Source organism: Medicago sativa, chromosome 7, assembly GCF_051527215.1.
Source record: "Medicago sativa cultivar Bolivia chromosome 7, Bolivia_mono, whole genome shotgun sequence".
Taxonomy (NCBI): domain Eukaryota; kingdom Viridiplantae; phylum Streptophyta; class Magnoliopsida; order Fabales; family Fabaceae; genus Medicago; species Medicago sativa.
The window spans coordinates 58,102,668-58,123,822 of NC_140755.1; the positions used below are offsets into that span (position 1 = coordinate 58,102,668).

At 34.5% G+C, this 21,155-nt stretch overlaps 2 protein-coding genes and 1 pseudogene across 2 annotated transcripts in view; all 3 read right to left on the bottom strand.

Annotated features, from left to right (window-relative positions):
* Window positions 1–745: 745 nt before the first annotated feature.
* Window positions 746–21,155, bottom strand: part of LOC146907126 (G-type lectin S-receptor-like serine/threonine-protein kinase At1g11300) — a 77,860-nt gene continuing 57,450 nt past the window's right edge. The window contains exon 4 of the mRNA XM_085729034.1: window positions 746–1,001. Coding sequence (XP_085585160.1) covers window positions 840–1,001 — 162 coding nt within the window. The 3' untranslated portion in view covers window positions 746–839. The remainder of the gene's footprint in view (window positions 1,002–21,155) is intronic.
* On the bottom strand, window positions 1,366–2,397 carry LOC146907127 (G-type lectin S-receptor-like serine/threonine-protein kinase At1g11330 pseudogene; annotated as a pseudogene).
* On the bottom strand, window positions 4,746–20,084 carry LOC146907128 (uncharacterized). Its single transcript, XM_085724889.1, has 3 exons — window positions 19,136–20,084; window positions 18,572–19,046; window positions 4,746–5,051 (listed from the first exon to the last, which is right to left on the bottom strand). Exons 1-3 carry the CDS (start codon window positions 20,068–20,070, stop codon window positions 4,746–4,748), a joined length of 1,716 nt encoding a protein of 571 aa, XP_085581015.1. The 5' UTR covers window positions 20,071–20,084.

Here is a 21,155-nt window from a genome sequence, read left to right on the forward strand (position 1 = left end):
ATCAAAGGATTAGATCAAAGGATGATTTGATCCAACGGACATGCTTGATTGGCGTCTAAATAATCTAGGTTTCGGGTTTGCAAAGTCATTAGCAATGTTAAGTAGGATTAGATATAAGTATGATATTAGAGTGGTCTACCAAATTTGTGTAATCTATTTACACAAAATATTAGAGTGGATTTTGTGTAATCTATAGAGTAATCTATTTATATAAACACTAATATTTTGTGTAATCTACCATACCATACGTAAGATATAAGAATTTTTCAATTTACACATCACACTCAATAGAGTTCTAACAATTAACAAAGATTCTAGTAATAACAACAAATCCAATAATTACTTCAAAATCCTTTCTCAGATTCTATCTGCCACATATGTCTGTAATACTGACCATATTGATGGATAAAACATTTGGCGAGTTTGAGTTCAACATATTTTGTCTCAGGATGAAAGCATGTTGATTGGGATGAGGAAGAAATGCAGCCACACTGATAAGCATAGAAATCACTACAGCCATAGTGGGCCTATCTACAGCCAGTTCTTGTACACACAAAAGTCCTATATGTATGCACCTTGAAATATAATTATGATGACTAGGACCATATATTTCTGGCTCTATTAAAGATAAAATATTTCCTTCCCTCCATTGGTTCCACACCTAAATGAAAAGCAACAAAAAAAATATTCAAATATTTAGAAGTTGTACCAAGAAAAGGAACGGAGTTTGTTATTAAGTCAGAAATGATCTGTTATATCTTACAAATCCCAAAAGACTTAGAGCATGCTCGTTGTCATAAAAGCTTGAGTTTTTTCTCCCACTATAATGATCTCGAATATTAAAACACCAAAGCTAAAAACATCTGATTTCTCTGAAAAAAGTCCTTGCAATGCATATTCAGGAGACATATATCCACTTCATTCATGAATTCTTCTAGCCCTTGTCCAGATGCTCTAGAAAGTCTTCTAACAGCTATTTCCTGACCATCTTGCAGTTTCCCCTGGAAGAAAATTATAAGGGACAACAATAGAAAATGGTTTCAGGTTCAACATGAAAACTTTGTTGTATTTATGATACCTTGTATACTGGACCAAAACCGCCCTCTCCAAGTTTGTTGGACAAGCAGAAGTTGTTTGTGGCAATTTTAAGCTTTCCAAAATCAAATAGTAATAAGTTAATAACTCCTGCAATTTAGCTTGCGACAGTTTTCCAATTATGTCGTCACTTGTATGAACTTCTGACGTTCCATCTTTATTAAACAGTCTGAAAGCTTTGTTCTTCATTTTCTTTGCTGATTTGGTTGATTTGTTTGAAGTCTTTCTCCACATGATATAATTGAGAGTTCCTATTACAATATTGAGAGTTCCTATTATCCCTATAATTGTAATGATGACTGTTTTGTTTCTTCCTCTCTCTCTCTCTGTATAGAGGAAAATTTTAAATTGAAAATATAACAAACTCAATCATAATCAAAGAGATAAAATCAAGTAAATAAATAAGGTATAAAATATTTTATGAAACAACGCATATAGCATACCAAGCTCTGTGTGGGCTACGCGAAAATATAGATCAAGTCCTCCACTTTCGAGTTGTTCTATGTCAAATAAATTTCCAGTCCAATACATACAGCCAATCCCAGTGTCGTGAGAATACGCAACGCAAGAGCGATTCTCTAAGCATAATCTTCTGCATATATCAGGTGTCACAGCCATTCCTTCTGCAAAATCAGGTACTTTAACCATCTTCAATTTCAAAAACCCATCTTCATTTGTACTTGTGGTTTTGTTGTTAACCTTTTGACACATTAAAGGTGTCCTCCTAGAACATCCACCAGTCCAGTTATTTCTACTCCACTCATGTATGCTCGTAGGTTCAAATCCTCTCAAATAAATGCATATCGGTGAGTTCGATGAATTACACCTTGCAAATGCCCCACAAATACCATAACGATCGCACTCTGACTTTTGGCTAGTCCATGTAACTAGCACTTGTTTCTTCTCATCATCCCACCATGTTTCTTCTAATCTTCCTTGTGAATTCAGGTGATAGATCATTAATTCCTTGTCATTTGATAACGTATAAAATATAACAATATTTCCTTCTCCGTCATCTCCGCCTTGAAAACTATTAAGATATGCAACTTTCATTGTTTGTATCCCTGTAAAGACCCCACCGTTCCAAGGACCACTGCGCCAACATGGCCGAGTTTCGTTCCAAATGAACAGTTCAAGTATATTTAGGCGTTCAACAGTACTAGAAGAGAACTTGCCAATGGAGGGGTCAGAAGAGCTTTTCCATGATGTGAGTTTTATACTTTTGCCGGTTCTTTTGTTGATTTAAAGTTTCATGCCTGGAAGGAATGTATCTGAAGGCTGCTGAATACTCTGCCATATGTTGTTTCCACTTTAGATGCGTGTACAAGTGCACGACCAGTTTGACTTGCTACAAGATTTTATGATTTGCAAGACTTTCTTTTATAACAGAACTTAAATAGCTAGCCATAATTTCCAATTTATTTCCACCCAGTTATCAAATTCTTTATAAAACTATAACTTTGAATCATTCATTCATGACATCAACGACAATCTCCTATAGTATAATATACAATAGTTTATCAATTTATTCATAAGAAGTCAATGATTTCATAAAGTATCAAAATGATCATATCATTTTCATGAAACCAGGTCACCCAATTAGTGGAGACTAAGGTGCATCACTTTAGGTACCCGGTATATCACCAGTTTGACTTGTTCTACGAGGTTATAAGAGTATTTTATTATTTGCAGGCTCACTTCTTTATATGAAAATATATAAACAAAATACTAAAATGATCATTTTCCGTCCCCGCGAGCTTAACTCAGTTGGAAGGGACATGCATTGTTATATGCAAGGGTCGGGGTTCGAACCCCAGACACCTCACTTATTCACCTTGAAAAGGGCTAATTTTAATCACTAGACTACTTGACAAAAAAAATATCATTTTCTAACTAACTGAAATTGGTGGACAAAAAATCCGAACTGGTTTCAATATAGTCATGTCCGCCACAAATTTAATAATTTTCATTTTACTGTAGTATACGGATTAAATAAGTTATTCTTATTTACTGGGATACAAACTTGAAACACAAAATCAAAACCACGTTCCTATTCTTCGAAATGAAAGTTATTCTTATTAAGTAAGATCTATTCTTTCTCTTTAAAACCTCATTTTGTTGTGGTGTTTTAGGGGAAGAGAATTCATGGACAATTTCATATTTTTTCACAAAAGTTCTCAGGTGACTTATTTTCAAGTTCTCCTCCACGATCACTTCTAATTTTCAGATTTTTCAATTCTTTTTTGTTTTGTACTTGAGTGCAGAAAATGCTAAACACATCATTTGATTCATCTTTAGTTCTAAGGAACTTGACCTAAGTCCATCTTCTATAGTCATCAACTATGACTAGTCCATATTTCTTTCCATTGATTGATGCAGTACTCACCTGACCAAATAAATCAATGTGTAGTAGTTCTAATGGTCTAGAGGTAGAGACAATGTTCTTTGTTTTAAAAGAAATTTTAACAACTTTCCCTTTTTAGCATGCTCCACAGAGAGCATTTGAGTGATAATTTAACTCTGGTAGTCCCTTCAAAAGTTTTAACTAGCTAAACTTGGAGATTAACCTCTAGTTAGCATGTCCTAAACGTTTATGCCATAGTCATTTTTCATCACTCACTGATTGAAGGCAAACTACCTTCTGATCAACCAAGTCAGAGAAGTTTATTTTGTAAACATTGTCTTTTCTCTTACCTTTGAACGCTATAGATTTGTCATAGTCTTTGATTAATGTGTAATGGCTTTTACCAAATACCACTTCAAAACCACTATCACAAAATTGACTAATTCTAACTAGATTATGCTTAAGTCCAACAATTAACCAAACATTATTGATTGAGATGGAAGAATTATCAATAGTCCTCGTACCAATAATTTTGCCTTTATGTTTTCCTCCAAATCGATCCCACAGTTCCTCCCTCTTTCAGTGTTAGGGTTTGGAACATATTTTTTTTCTCATGTTATGTGTTGTAAGAAACTATCCATGTACCATGATTGAAGCTTTGGTTATCCCATAAAACTTATCTATAGTATAGAAATTTCAGACTTAGGTACCCATATTTTTATGGGTCCTTTAAGGTTAGTTCTGAAGAACTTTTCCTACTTCAGAACCTTAGGATTCAAGTTGTGTTGCCTGAAATTATTCAAGACTTTTGGTTTAAAGGTATTTGGTCTTGAACTTTTCTTAACTTTAGGTTTTAAACTATTCAGAACCTTCGACACTTGAATATTTGGTTTTGATTTGATTAGAACCTTAGATTTTGAGGTCCTAGACTCTCACTTGTTCAGAACCTTAGTTTTTCCAGCTTCTGGAACAAATTAGCAATACATACCCTTCTATATACACTCAGAACAAGGAGGTTTCTTTCTTTTCTCTAGAACCTGCATCCATTTAAGATGTTTTTATTCTGAGAAACTAATTCCTTCTCCTTTGTTTATGCTAACACCATAAATCATTTAAGCTAATTTGCTTCTGTCAATTCCATCTATGATAAACACTCTTTAAGCGCATTTTCATACTTGTTTAGACGTTTATCATATTTATTCTGAGTATATGATATTTAACCTTTCTCTAAAAAATTATTTCTCATTAAGAGATTTTCATTCTGTATACTCGGTTTCTTAGATTCCTCTGTCACCAAATCATATTATCAATGTAAAACTTTTAGGCTTTTTGATTTTCCAATACAATGGCCTATAGGCTCTCTAATAACATTGACCAGCTCTTCACGTGCCAGTTCAGAAAATACCTCATCATCAGAATGTGCTTCAGATTCCACATCAGAAGTTGTTGTAGCCATCAGGGCCAGATTAGCTTTTTCATCATCCTTTTCAGATTCTGACTCCTTGTCACATTCATCCAATGTTGCCACAACTTTTCTTGAATTTGTTATTGAAACTTTCTTTCTTAGAGCTTCCTTTCTTTGACTTGTCCTTCTGCAACTCTGGATAGTCGCCTATTAAATGACCAAGTTTATTGCAGTTGAAACAACCATTTTGATCATGTTTCTTATCTCTGTAACCCGATCCTTTGGATCCAATGCTTCTACTTGAAAAACTTTTCTTCCTAGTCAGGTATTGAAATCTTTTGGTCAAAAATTCTATATCTCAAACATCTGAACCATCATCAGATTCTCCATCATGAGTGTCTTCTTTGGAGTCAATAGCTTAAAGAGCTTTAACAAATTTTTCCCTATATTTCAGAGCAATGGATTTGGAATTCATAGCTTGTTCATCTACAACAAGCTCAATCTCATTACTTTTGAGAGAACTTATCAGATTCTATAGACTTTGCTTGTTCAAATCCTTTGCTTCCTGAATGGTTGTAACTTTTAGTCTGAACCTAACATGAAGACTTTTAAGAATCTTCTTGACATGGTCAGGAACAAAATAACTTTTATTCGAAAACTGAAGGCCATATACAAGAGTTTGAAACCTTGAATTCATGGTTTTAATTTCTTTATCCTCCTTCATTCTAAAAAGCTCATACTGATCAACCAATTGGTTAGCCTTAACTTCCTTCACTTATTGGTTTCCTTCATATGTACAACACATTGATTCAAATATGGCTTTAGTAGTGAACTTTTCAATAATCTTAATGTATTTTGAATGAGACAAATATTCTACCAGAATACCACGTATTATGTGATGCTTCTTATAGATATTTCTCTGAGCCACAATCAGACACTTTCTATCCACTACCATTCCTTCCAAGTCAATATTAAATCCAACACCATCTTCAATGATGTCCCATAACTCATCATCAACTCTTATGATGTGATTGTACATCTTGGTCTTCCACCATGAGAACTGAGTAGTATCTCCATTGAATGATGAAGGTGGGACAGAGTAGTTGTTTTCTCAAATTTAGAAGGGTTATTGTTGTAATCAAAATGTAATTGAGCACATCTTTTAGTACCAACACCAGAGTCATCATAAGACATGCTTTTATCTAAGGATCTTTTCTGTGACATGGTTAAGTGGCGGAGCACAAACCATTCTCTGATACCAACATAAAGTGCGAAAAACTCAAGAAGGGAAGGGGGTTGAATTGTGTTAGATTTTTTCAAAAAAATTTCTAAGTGTTTTACTGGTCAGAGTCTGAATGGTTTTAGAGTCTGTTGCAGCAGATAAACACCACACACACACAAACACACACACACACACACAGTGAGAGAGAGAGAGAGAGAGAGAGAGAGAGAGAGAGAGAGAGAGAGATTATATTGGTTCCTATCATAAACCGAGAGGAATCCGGTCCCCTAACACTTCCAAGAGATTTTCAGTATAATCACTAAAGGTTACAAATGCTCAAGCACATAAGCAAGAGTCTTCTCAAGCTCACAAGCAATAGACTTTTAATACTCAATCACAACTGAAAGAGACTTCCCACAATCTAACTCAATGAAATAAATGATTTTTTGATTTTACACTTGATATACAATCAAAGGTATAAACAATTACAAAGCAGAGTACACCTTAAGACTTAAAAATTTCAAAGATAATAAATTTGTAATAAATTCTAAGTTCAAATTCTCTTTGATTTTGACAGAGTAATGGCACTTTCAAAATGTGTAGAGTCTTGTTAAATTCTTCAAGTCTTTAGCTCCTTATATAGGGAAGGATATGAGAGACGTTGGATTGGTGTCAGCTCATAAATTAAATTCTTTGAGAAGCTTGATCTTGGAATGTTCCTTGTTTTTAATTAATGTCATTGAACATACATTTGAAATTCATTTGCTTCAAAAGGAATTATCTATTCATTTCATTTGTCTTTGAAGTTTTTGTTTGTTTCTGCACGTGGTCAGAAGAAGACAAAGTGTACTATCTGAGTCTGTGACATCTTCAGAAGATGACAAGTCGGATGTGTCCTTTAGAATCTTCATTCTTCAGAAATCGGTGACTTTCATAAGCGTCTTCCTCATAGTTCAAGACTTCAGTGTCCGATCCTTCAGAACCTACACTCTAGAGTATGGCGTTCTTCAGATTCTCGTTCAGAACTTCAGCTTCTCTATAAATTCCAATTGCTCTTGTATTCGTTCTTCTAGAACCAAAACTTGATTTTGTACTGTGAATTTTAGTCTATGGTCCTGCACACTCGAACATATATTATCATATTCAATTACCATTTTAAGGCATTAATTATCATACCCTAAAGGGAACATCATACCCTATCTTGTGGTCGACATTTCAAGACCAAGCCACCGTTGCAAGGACATATAGCAAGTATGAGCTCAAATGCATCATGACAGGGGTCATTGAAAAACTGGTCTGGAAGATAGAAGACACTGAACCTGAGATTGGACCAAGTCCTTCTTTTCCATAGGTTACCAAAGTATGACAAAAGTGTTGACCTTTTGGCATCGTCACCACTATTGATCCAATCAATACGACGACTTCTTCATACAGCTTCGATGTCTTTCACTTACAGACGTGGGATATCTCATAAACTAAATGCGAATAGGTTTTTGTTAGATATAGGATGATAAAATAAAAATAAAAAACAAGAAATCGAGTTTCCGATAATAGAAATCTAAGGCTTTGAAGAAAATAAAAGGATTACATTAATCTCATCTATTAATCGCATTAAAGCTTATCTTGTTTCATTTCATTTATGACTTAATCAGAAGACAGAAAAGATGAGGATGACTAGTTTGCCTCATATGAGGACGTTAATATGACCTAACAAGAAGAACGACGTCAATAGTCAAAACAAAAATAAAAGAACGGCTTCAAGAGGATGTGTCAAACACTTTCACGCTCAAATTAATATTTGAGCGAGAATGTGGGTTATAGATAGAATATATCGTACCTTGGAGGACTATAAAAGTCCTTTTATATAACCTTATAAAATGAGGGAATCAAATTTATCAGAATGAGAGAGTGTATGTTTAAAAAATATAGGAATTAATTAGAGTAAATTACACCCTCCTTCCTTCAAAGAAGCTTGAATTATACTTCCCTCTCCTCTTGTGCTAAAAATTATTCTTCCCTCCCCTCTTATTCAAAACATATTAAAAAAATTAACTCCCCTCCTCTAAGAGAAACTTGAATTATATTTCCCTCCCCTCTTATGTTAAAATCTACACTTTACTCCCTTAATAATTTTTATTTTATTTTTAATAATCTAGAAAAAAAATATAATAATCTAACACACTTAAAATATATATATATATTGCAGGTCCATTTTAACATGATCAAAATTTCAATACATATTTTTCACTATTTTTTATTCACAATTTCATTAACATATAATTTTCAACTCTATTATAAAATATGAAAAAAAAACCCAAAATAAAATTAAAATATGTGAAAAATTACTAAAGTCGATAAAGTATGGTTATTTAGATGTGAATTTTATACTCTAAATTATAAATTTAATAACAAAACATTTAAATTTAATTATCATTGACATTTAAATTATAAAGAAATGAATTTATTTTTCTTAAATGCTTGTTTAAAATTAGTATATATCATAAAAATATTTATTTATTTTAAAATAAATTAAAGTGTAGTGCATATATAATTATTAAATGATGATGTTGTAATTCAAGAACCTTATAGGAGAGGGTAGTATAAATTTTACTTTTTAAAAGAGAGAAGTGTATATTTTAACATAAAAAAAAAAAAAGATGAGTGTAATTAAAACTTCTCTTAGAAAAAGGGAGTGTAATTTACTCAATTTATTAATAAATTAAAATAAATGTATAATAAAAAAATCATTCAAACTGATGGAATAGAGAAAACGTTGCTACCAGAGGCGGACCTACCTATGGGCCAGGGTGGACCATGACTCACTCCTACCCTAATTTTTTTTTTTTAAAGATTTACCTAAAAAAGATATATCGCTGGGGTTCGAACTGGTGGACGCTCACTTGAAACATCAACAAGTTAACCATTCGGGGCAACAACTTCCTATGTTATTTAATTTGATTTTGATTAGTATATATATAATACTATAGCGCTCACCAATAAATAAAGCACAATTAGTTTTTAATATTTTCAATGAAAAGTATATGTATAATAAAGTAAAAATTATATGATATTTATGTTAAAATATTCTTAAAACATGGTTTAAATTATGTTTTATAGAAAAAAAAATTAATAATCACTTGAATTAATTAATAAAATAATATAAATTTACGCCTTCCTTAAAAAGAAAATATAAATTTACACCTGTTAAAAAAATTGGCCTACCCTCAAAATTATTTCCAGCTCCGCTACTGGTTGCTGCACTTATATTATTCATACTAGCCAAGTAAGAAAATCTAATCTAATCCTTTAACAAAGAGGCAAACGGCTTTCTTAATTTTAACGCTCCAATCAAAACATTTGCTTAATAACAAAGTGTATTTAAAAAAACAAAAAATGTACCACATCGTGCTTCTCTAAGGCTATAACCTTATAGCCAGTTGATTCAACACAATATTCTCATGTGGCTTCCTATAAATAGTTGTCTTGCTTATTCCATTTGTGTGAATCAAATTTCGATAATAGCATGGCCTCTACATACTCACTAGTATTATTACTTCTACTTGGAATGATGATGGTTTCCACTATCGTGGGTGCTGAAAGGTATAATATGATTGGACATCCAGATTATAGCCTAGAAGAAATAGAAGAAGAATGGTATCACTTTATTTTCTGACCCACGTGCCATTATAATGGGTGGAAAGCGTGTAAGATTTGCACGTCCGCCACCTACATTTGTTCCAGAAGAAGATGTGTGGGAAAATTTATGGGAGTGATTATTTCCATTGAAATTTGTTTCAAGTTTTTTTCATTGTTAATCACCATCATTAAAATACATCAACTACTTTTTTATAATTTAATTATCCCTTTCTCTTTCGTATTTAATGATTGAGATTCCATTTAAGAAAACATGAGAAATTTTTACTTGAAAGAATCTAAATTCATATTTACCACACAACTAATGAGAGATAGTTTGTTTTCGGGACAACATCTGCTTGACCCAATCTACCTTCCGAAAAGAATAATTATTATTATACAACTTTTTTTTTTATTAAATCCACAATATACACCTTCATGTGGTGTTAGAGACATTTTAGTAATTTCATTAGCATTAGAAGTGAACAATGTGGTAAAGTTGTGTCTCCTAAAATTATAAGGGTTTTTCTATCATGTGCAAATTTACACATATTAAGAAGTTTAAAGTAGTAACTTTTTATATTAATTATGTAGCTTTTAATAAATAATTGTTGGTTTTTAATGAAAAGTTACTAATTTTAGTTACTTTAACATATGCAATATTGCACATGTTAAACAAACCCAAATTATAATTATAATAGCAGTTGTTAGAAGTTTTCTTTTCTTTATTTTTTTTTTTTTCATTTACGTTTAAAATTATCTTTTAAGAAGTGAAGTAGAATTCGCACCTTATGTCTTTGTATATTGACTCTATTTTCAGCTACAACTAATTATCCGTGGTTTTATCTAGCATTACAACTTTCTTATTTTTTACAAATTAAGCAAACATATTGTTTTTGAATGACAATTAGATGAACCAGGTGTTTGTCGAAGAACGACTTGCACGAGAGGAATTGAATCCTATACACTAGAAGTTCAACCTCAATTAACTTAACTGCAAAAATAAAATCATTTCATGCATATTCCAGAGGATCCACATAGTCCAATAAATTTATCATGATATGGCAATTAACAAACCTTGCAATAATTATAACTAAAAAGTTTAATGCTTATTGTTCTTAAGAGGTGTTTATTCTAAGAACAAAAACGCCATGGATAAAGCTGGAAGCTATAGAAATGAAGAAATAGAGTGTATTGATTGATTAACAGAAAACGGTTACACCTCATCACAATCTACTTCTAACAAACTACATGAAATGAAAATGAAAAGTAAATGAAAATGATAAGTAGGAGAGTGACAAACATAGTCTTGCAAGTGTGATGGGGTTTTGCTAATTCATTATGATTTTCTAAGAGGTATATGCTCAACATCCTTGTAACACCCCGTTTTCCCAATGTAAAAATTTCATAACAATTATCAGAGTTTTTCATCACAAAACGGAATGTCACATTTCTTAAAAATCATAAATGGAATAAATTAATATTTATCCTTCAAAATTCAATCAACAATTAATTAATACTTTGCAGCGGAATTATTCATCATCCAAAAATAGTCTTTGGCACATAAGGCCTCATCATAAAAGTCTCATAAATAGTCTAAAACATTGTAATCAGTTCAATCCAACAACTTCATTAAAAATCTCATAAAACAATACGTAAGGAATAGAAAACAATGTCAAAACTCTCATCCCGTTACGTATCAGAGAACCTAAAGACACACTTGTGAGGAGTCCACTCACGACCACGTCTAATCTTGATTACCTGCAAGTTACCCATACGAAGTGCAACATTTTCAAGCAGAAGGGGTGAGATTCACAAAACAATAATATTAAGCATATAATTCAACAATTATATCTAACATCTTAAACTTCATTAACTAGTATCATTACTCTCCCTACATTAGTCATAAACATCATCACATGTCATCAATAATATCACAAACATCATCACATATCATCGACATAATAATCATGAACATCTTCATATATCATCAAACATTAGTCATAAGCATCATCATATATCATCATCATAATAATCATAAACATCACATATCATCTTAATCATAAACATAAACATCATATATCATCTTAATCATAACATCATATATCATCTTAATCATAATTCATCATTAGATACTTCATCAAACATCACAACTTAACGACTTGACTTGACAATATATCTAGACTCGACTATGCAACTCTTTACGTCTTAAACCATCTCGAATCATCATGAAATGCAAATGCATGTGGTACCATTCTAGGGCATAAACCATCGTCGTCTTTGAGCATAAATATACTCCTATGGCATAAGCCCTCATCGTCGTTGAGCAAAAGCTCCTAGGGCATGAACCCTCGTCGTCGTTGAGCAAAAGCTCCAGGGCATGAGCCCTCATCTTTAAATGAGTATGCATGGACTCAACATCTTACGTCTTAGAAACTTCATGAACATCTTATAACTTCTTAACATCTTAACATCTTGACAACATAACGTCTTAACAACTTGGCGACTTCATAACGACTTGACGACTTAACAACTTCAACGACATCGACAAACAACTTACAACTTTGAAGACATTGACGACAATTATGGTAACGACAACGACAACGACTTCACATCATAATTTCATATTCATCAATCATAAACAATGTCATATAACATCGTGCTTAAACATCAACAATTCATCATATAACATCGTATTCAAACATCAACAATTCATCATATAACATCGTATTTAAACATCAACAATTCATCATATAACATCGTATTTAAACATCAATAATTCATCATGCATCTTTGTAAAAACATAATAAATTATCCACAACATATTTTCATGTCAAACCAAAGCTACTGGAAAGATATCACACTTATCAACAACTTTCATGTTTATACCAAAGACTCATTCAGAACAGAAACATGTGAAACAGACGCAAAAACATGAAACAGAGAATGTTGTCGCCGTACAATTTTGCTAAGACCTCCTTGGAGTATTTTCATCATAACTCAGAAATTAAATGTCATTTTCACGTCAAACCAAAGCCACTGGAAAGCTAACAAAATTATCTAAAACTTTCATGTTTACACCAAAGGCCAATTCTGTACCGATCAATACCAGTTTTCGTTTTAAATTAGGGAAAGTTGTGCAGAAAGTCCATAAAAATTCACTGTGACCTACATGCAGTAATTTGACCATAACTCAAGTTCTATAAATCATTTTGACACCAGACCAACGGAATTAGAAAACTAATATCCATACCTATAACTTTCGTGTTTACACCTAAACCCAGCTCGGAACTTAAACTTGTCAAACTGAGACAATAAAAACATGTTTTGCACACTGACAGCAAAATCGGAGTTCAGCTGCCATTTCGCCTTGGGGAAATCTTTTCGACTCCGTTTTCGATCCAATACTCTCCAAACTTGACCCTAATCATTACCCTATGATTACCCTATCATTAGAACACTAATTATTCATCAACCTACTGTATGCAAATTCAAAGGGTTTTCAAGTCTATTAACAACCTATTACAATTCTTAAACCCTAATTCTCAAATTCTCACAAACTCAACCTACAACATGTTAAATCTAATTATCAGAATTACAGACTTAATAATACTAAATGTTAGTCTCACCCTTACCTTATCAATCGATGCAGCCTCTTCTCTCTTCTCTTTGTCTTCTCTTCTCTTCTCTCCTAGTTTTGGTTTGATTCTTTACTCCTCCTCATCAAGAGAAGTTCATGGAGTTAAGGTTTGGTTTAGAGCAAGTTAGAGCATGAACTTGTACATGATAAAGTTCCTTCAAGATCAAAGAAGCAATATTGGAATTGGGTTGAGTTTGTTTTCCAACTCCATCATCACAAGGAATGAATCTTGAAGCTAGGGTTTGGGTGGTGGAAGCTTTGAGTTGGAATAGGTACTTAAAGATGGATGAGGAAGCAAGGACTATGGAGCCTTAGATTGCAAGAAAACAACAAGATTGATATGGTATGATCAAAGGAAGCATGTAGATCAAGAGCTAGGGTTTTGGCTTGATTGAGCTTGAGCTTGGAGCTGTCACAAGATTATTGTTAGGTGAGTTCCATAGATAGAATTCCTTACCCTTGGGATTATGTTTATACCTTGTATAGAATATATGAAAACTATGATAATTCTAGGGTTCAAGTATTATGATTAGTTGTCCCTTTTGAGCTATGCTTGCTATGCTTGTCAATACTTGCCATATAAATGTTTTACAAGTTTCCTATGACCTCTAGAGTCATAACATGCATAGAGACACTTGGTTTCGAGGTTTTTGGGTCAAAAACACCATTTTTACAAGTGATGGACTGTCATTACTCGCCACAACGAGCTGGTGGCTCGTGAGGCGAGCTTGAAGTCAGAACAGGGGGTACTGCACGCCCCTAACTCGCAACTGCGACCAGCTACTCGCCATGGCGAGCAAGCTTGCTTGCGAGGCGAGTGGACAGTGCACAGTGCACTGTTTGCTCGTTTCGCGTATTGTTGGCACGTTTCGGCTCATGTTTTCTTCAAGCAGTCTTTTTATAAAATATACCCCTCAAACCAAGGTCCTAAATGATAATCTTTTGCAAGGCTTTCATGTGAATGAAACAAGTATTCACCATAGCTAGTAAAGCATGGCAAACGAGAGAGTCATGTTATGAATGGGGTAGCAAGTTATTCATTAAGCAAGGGAAAAACTAGAGCCTTGACATAGTAGTCGAGAACTAGCATGTTACCAAGAATCCCTAGAATGTTAAGAAGCGAATTATGTTATCTTCGTACATGATTAAGAATGTACAAACATGAACAAGTATGAATTTACCGCTAATCAGATCGATCAAGGTTCCGAGGTAAATATGTAAGCATGAATAGATTTAACCTACATGAACGATGATAGAGCCAAACCGTAAGTGCACGGCCTATCGAAGTAATAGTAGTAAGAAGAGTATCGTTCCGCTAGGGAGTTGTGAATTCAATTAACTTTTAGAGAATGATTAGAAGAGAGAAAAGTTGATAAAAAGGGGGTTTAATTGCTGAAAGTAAATAACAATAATATAAAAGAGCCTTGGGATCATTGGTCCATCATAACAACAAACCCTTCACTAGACAAGACTTAAACATCTAATTTCATGGTTTACACCTTAATTTCTAAAGACCGGTTTCCCTTAGCCCCTCACCTTTCCGATGAAAGTCCGGTGAGAGTTTACTTCTAGCAACCAAGCCTATTTCGCTGACTTGATTACTAGAGGATGCATAGAGGATTGAAACTACTCTTGTCTCAATAATTGCAAAGACTATTTCACTGTTTTGCAATTATTGTCTAGATTCACTTGTTCCAACATCAAAACTCCGCTCTCGCTTTATGAATTGATGTTTGGGATGATGGATTAACAATTATCAAACCCTCCGCTTTCGCTTCCACAGTTTGATAATTGTTAATCCACGTTAATACGGTGAATCTAGATTAGAAATTAGGGTTACATAAAATTAGGGTTTAAGCTTGGTTTGTTTAGGATTACGTCATTAGACTTATCCAACAATCCCAAGACAAAGAAGAGTCTACTCACTAACGTTCATTGTAGACATGGGGGAAGAAGAGAGAAAGCAATAAAGTAAAAGAACAATAATATAAAAGTGAACTTTTATTCCAAGAACAAAAGATGAATGTTTATGATGGAGTGCTACTCTATTTATAGCTTTACAATTGACTTAAAATCTAAGCAACTATAAGGGCAAAGCAGTAAAACTACAACATAGTAACTTGGGCTTGAAGAAAAGCAGCAAAAGAGTATCCTGGAGGGTGGCACGGCCGTGCCACATGTTGGCACGGGCCGTGCCAAGCTTCTGACTTGGTAGAGACATATTTTTGTCTCGTATCTTCGTATTCTTGTACTGTATTTGCTCCAGTCCTCTTTCTTTTGTTCCAAGACACCTTCCACCATATATTCGTTCCTAAAATAAAATAAAAAGCAATTTAAAGTAAAATATTCAAAAAGGAAATAAATATGCAATAAAATAAAATCAAATCTAAATAAAACTAAACTAAATAAAGCATTAAATTAGACTATCTATGACTCATCAAACGACAAGACCATGATTAATGTAATGTAGGTGGCATGTCACTTGTTATCCACGCCAGGGGGATACAAGGGGTTCTCGTAATGAGAACGATTCAAGCCGTAAGGGACCCGCATGTCACCGAGTAAACAAGATGTAGGTGTTTGTGTCTCTTGTTATCCACATCAGGGGGATACGGGAGGTTCTCGACTCAAGGGGAACGGTTCAAGCCGTAAGGGACCTGCACGACACCGAGGGAGTCTGATGTACGTACATCGGTCATGTATGGGATTGTTCTCGGGGTTACTCCACCCGGGGCTCTCCGTAAAATGAATCAAGATAATGATTGTTTGTTCAACGCTAACCTAATGAATGAACTTACGTACGACCATGCATGTTATGAATATGACTGTGATTATTCAAGATTGTTATCATGTAAGATTATGTTTATGAACAAGAGCATGAGATGCTACAAGACAAATACAAGTCATGTATAGGACAAGTAAAGATTATGGAACCGATGACGATCTTAGGTTTCCCCTAATCGTCCGGTTTAGGTTTGTGTCATGATTATGTTATGTCTAGGCCTCGATACGTAGAGTGTATTCTTGGCAATGTGGTCCTAGATTCCCCCTCGGCCGCCATGACACGTATAAGAAGAGAAGCCTATAACAAGTAAGACGAACCTATGACGGTTTTAGCATGCACTACCGTCTAGGAAAACATGACCACACACGTATAATCAACCGGCTGGTTGTAGACACGTGGTGACCATAGGTTTCCCCTGAGGTTACCTATAGCCTAGGAATTATGGGAACTCACTGAAACAATATGTCTCATCCCAATCCTTATTTGTTTCAGATATCAGGTTTGATGGCAAGCTAGTGGCCGGATGGATTATTCTGCAAGAGCTCGTTCGTACCCGCAACGTGGAGTTTATGGATTTCAAGGATGTATTTATCTTAATTAAGACGAGACATGTTGTAATAATATTGTACGAACGCGTTTATTGTTTAATATATTTGTTCGAAGTTTTTATGTTGTAAGTTTTTAATGTATCCAGTACTAAACTAACGCACATGCTAGACTTTCTAGATACGTCTAGTATGGGTGTTACAGCTGGCCAACGCCTGGGCGCAGCAAGGCAGCCCCTCATGGGTGACTGCTTGTTGTGCTTTCGTTGCGTGCTGTCAGAACTTCGATTGTTGTGTTCTTGTGTCTTTTTCACCCGTTTCCGTGTTGAATTAGCTTTCGGTATAAACATGAAAGTTGTAGATAATTGAGTTAGCTTTCTAGTGGCTTTGTTTTGGCTTGAAAATGATTTTTAGATCTTAAGATACGATGAAAATACTCTAAGGAGGTCTTAGTGAAATTTTATGAAAACTAACCCAAAACTTATAGATTGTCTCCAAACTTCAAAGCTAAAGTACTATGAGTTTAATTAAGGTGTTTATAAGTATTTAATTTATGTTGTGATGAATCTAACTTGGTTTGATATGTAAGTAATTGATTGATGTATGTGTTGCTATTGTTGTTAATAGGTTGGAATATATTATGTGATTATTGTAAGTTGTATAATGTCATGTTGCTTATGCCATTCATGTTGTTATGCCCAAGTTGTGTTAAAGCATATGTTGTTAAATATGATGATATAAGATGTTGTTTATGATTGATGAGTTATGATAATGTCATGCGAAGATGTTGCTGTTTTTGCTATTGTTGACCATTAATGTCATAAAGTCGTATATGTCGGTCTAAGTTGTAAAGTAGTAAGATGTCGTCCAAAGTATAGGAGTCATATAAGATGTCGATGTTGTTCAAGTCGTAAGTTGTTGAGTCCATGCATACTCATTCAAAGTTGACGGCTTGATGCCCTGGAGCTATTGCTCAATTATGTTGGGGGCTTGATGCCCTGGAACCTTTGCTCAAACACGTTGAGGGCTTGATGCTCTGGAGCTTTTGCTCAATTAAGTTGGGGGCTTGATGCCCTGGAGGCTTTTTACGCTTAAATATGTTGAGGGCTTGATGCCCTGGAGCTTTTTCTCAATTAAGTTGGGGGCTTGATGCCCTGGAGCCTTTTTACGCTCAAATATGTTGAGGGCTTGATGCCCTGGATTGGTACCACGTGCATTTGCATATTCAAAATGATCTAAGATAATAAGAGTTTCATAGTCGAGTCGAGTTACATTTGACGAGTCAAGAGTTAAGTTGTCTTATAAAGTTGATGTTGATGTCGATTAAGAAGTTGTCTATGGTGATGATATGATGCTATATGCTTGTGTTGATGAATGATTATGATGCAATGATTTTACATAATTGTTATTATGATATATTGATAAAGTTTAAGTTGTTAAATGTAATTGATGAATTATATGCTTAATATTATTGTTTATGAAATCTCACCCCTTCTACATGAAAATGTTGCCCTTCGTATGGGAAACTTGCAGGTAATCAAGAATAGGCATGGTTGTGAGTGGACTCCTCACTATCTGTCTTTAGGTGCTCTGATACGTAACGGAATGGGAATTATGCTACAGTTTTCTGTTCCTTACGTATTGCTTTGAATTTTTATGAAATAAATGATGAACAAAGACTTTATGAGATTTTTATTATGAGGCCTGCGTGCCAAAGACTTTTATGATGTTAAACTAATTCCGCTGCATAGTTTTAAAGATTAAGTTGAATAATTTTGAAGGATAAATTTTTATCCATTCTATTTTATGATTTTTAAGAAGTGTAGCATTCCGTTTATGATTGAAAATACTCTGATTTATTATGAAATTTTTATGTCGGGAAAACGGGGTGTTACAGTATACCTGCCTAACATTTTGTGCCATGATAAACGGATCATACTCTTTATATTTTTTGTCGACTCGAATGTCAACAGTGTTGCATAATTTATTAATTTTTGTCCATCTAGGAGAGGGATCAAACCAGTCACAATAAAACAACACCACTTTATTTTCATTATATGAAAGCTCATAAATGTGTTTGATCACGCCATAGAAATCATCTTCACCTCCTTCTGTAACTCCTTTTACATAAACACCACTATTATATGTCTTTTTGCCTTCAGACCAAGAGTGGGTATGAAATTTATATCCATTCACGAAGTAGGTGTGAAATTCACTGGCACCTTGTAAAGGACCTTGAGATAAATACCGTAAACGAATGACTTCTTCAGTTGGTTCGGCATTGTACACTCTTTGTTTAAACCAAGATGGAAAATATTCATGTACCGAACCAACTGCTGAACCATCACCAAACTCCTCGTAATAAGCATTAAATTCCCTATTACAAAATTCAATACAAAGTTGTTAAATGAGTTAAAACTTATTGTAAAAGGGGCTAGTAGAAAAGGTTAGGTTTGATTAACTTACTCAAGGTATGGTTTAACTTTCGCACAATTAATCAAAACATGAACATGAGCAGACCGTAACTCTCTCGGATCTACCATCCAATATTGAAGCACCTTGCCCGCGTGTCGACCAGGAAGATTGAATACCGATAAGGTTGACGGATCCCTTTCACCATTAACCTCAACTTTATTTCTTGTATTTGATGGAATAAGTAGACGATCAACGAAATAATGACTGATAAAGTACATGGTTTCCTTGGCAGTGTAAATAGCAACAATTGATCCTTCCACTTTGGCCAGATTTTTAACAGCTCGTTTTGAGTCACCCATGAATCTTTCAAAAGGGTACATCCACCTATATTGAACAGGTCCGCCAAGTATAGCTTCATATGGTAGATGCACAGGAAGATGTTCCATAGAGTCAAAGAAACCTGGTGGAAAAATTTGCTCCAACTGACAGATAATGATTGGAATATTCTTCTCCATTTTCTCAAGTTCATCAACTCTCAAGTTTGAAGCGCACAAATTTTTAAAAAATTGACTAATCTCAATAAGTGGATTTAGTACATGTTTGGGCAATGAACTAAATGCAATTGGGATAAAGTTCTCCATGAAAATGTGATTGTCATGACTTTTCAACCCATGCAACCTTCCCATGTTGACATCGGCACACCTCCTTATGTTAGAAGAATATCCGTCGGCCATTCTCAAATCCTTCAACCATTGACACACTAAATTCACTTTTTGGGCAGATAGGTTGTAGTTGGCTTTCGGTTTCAACAACTTCCCATTTGGTTGAGGTTTCAACTCCAAATCCTTTCTTTTGCAATATTCTTCTAAGTCTTTTCTTGCCTTCTCATTTTCTTTTGTTTTGCCTTTGACTTCCATCACTGTGTTAAATATGTTGTCAAAAACATTCTTCTCAATGTGCATTACATGAAGATTGTGTCTGAGCATGTTATCTTTCTAATATGGGAGGTCCCAAAATATACTCCTTTTAGTCCAGTGGTGGTCAGCTCCGTATCCTAGTATCGGGACAGTTCAGCCATAATAAGTGACTTTTGGATAATCACAAACTCTTGTCGACACTTCTTCTGATGAAATCTTAGGTGGCGGGCCATCAAATACTCTCTCATCCTTCCTGAAGCCATTCTTAAGTCTTTTGAACGGGTGATTATGAGGCAAGAATGGACGATGACAGTCAAACCACGAACTCTTCCCACCATTATCCAGAGTAAATGCCTTGGTTTTTTCCGTACAATGTGGACATGCAAATCTACCATGAGTACACCAACCAGACAACATGCCATAAGCAGGAAAATCATTAATGGCCCACATCAAAGCTGCTCTCAACTTGAAATTTTGTTTTCCAGAAATATCATATGTCAATTCTCCAACCCACAACCTCTTCAGATCATCAATTAACGGCTGTAGAAACATGTCTATGCCTGCTTTAGGGTTATCTGGTCCTGGTACAATACAACTCAAAAACAAATATGGTTTTGTCATGCACATCTCGGGAGGGAGATTATACGGGGTTACAATGATTGGCCAACAAGAATATGGTTTTGCCGAGGATTGGACATATGGCTGGAAACCGTCAGAGCATAATCCAAGTCTCACATTTCGTGGATCTGCTGCGAAATCAGGATGTACTCGATCAAAGTGTTTCCACGCTTCACCGTCAGAAGGATGTCGCATCACTCCAGGAATTCCATTTGAATGATGCCACATCATTTTACTAGCAGTTTTCATCGATGCAAACAGTCTTTGTAATCTTGGTATTATTGGCAAATAAAACATTGACTTAACCGCCACTTGTTTTTGCTTGCTGATACCGTACCTCGGACTATGACAAAATTTACATTCTTCCAATGCTCCATCATTTATCCCAAACTCATTGTCATAAAACAGCATGCATCCATTTCTACAACAATCAATCTTTTTAACTGATAATCCCAACTTCATCACCAACCTCTTCGCAGCATAATAATCATTTGGCAGATTATCTTTAAACGGAGTCACGACCTTCAACATCTCTG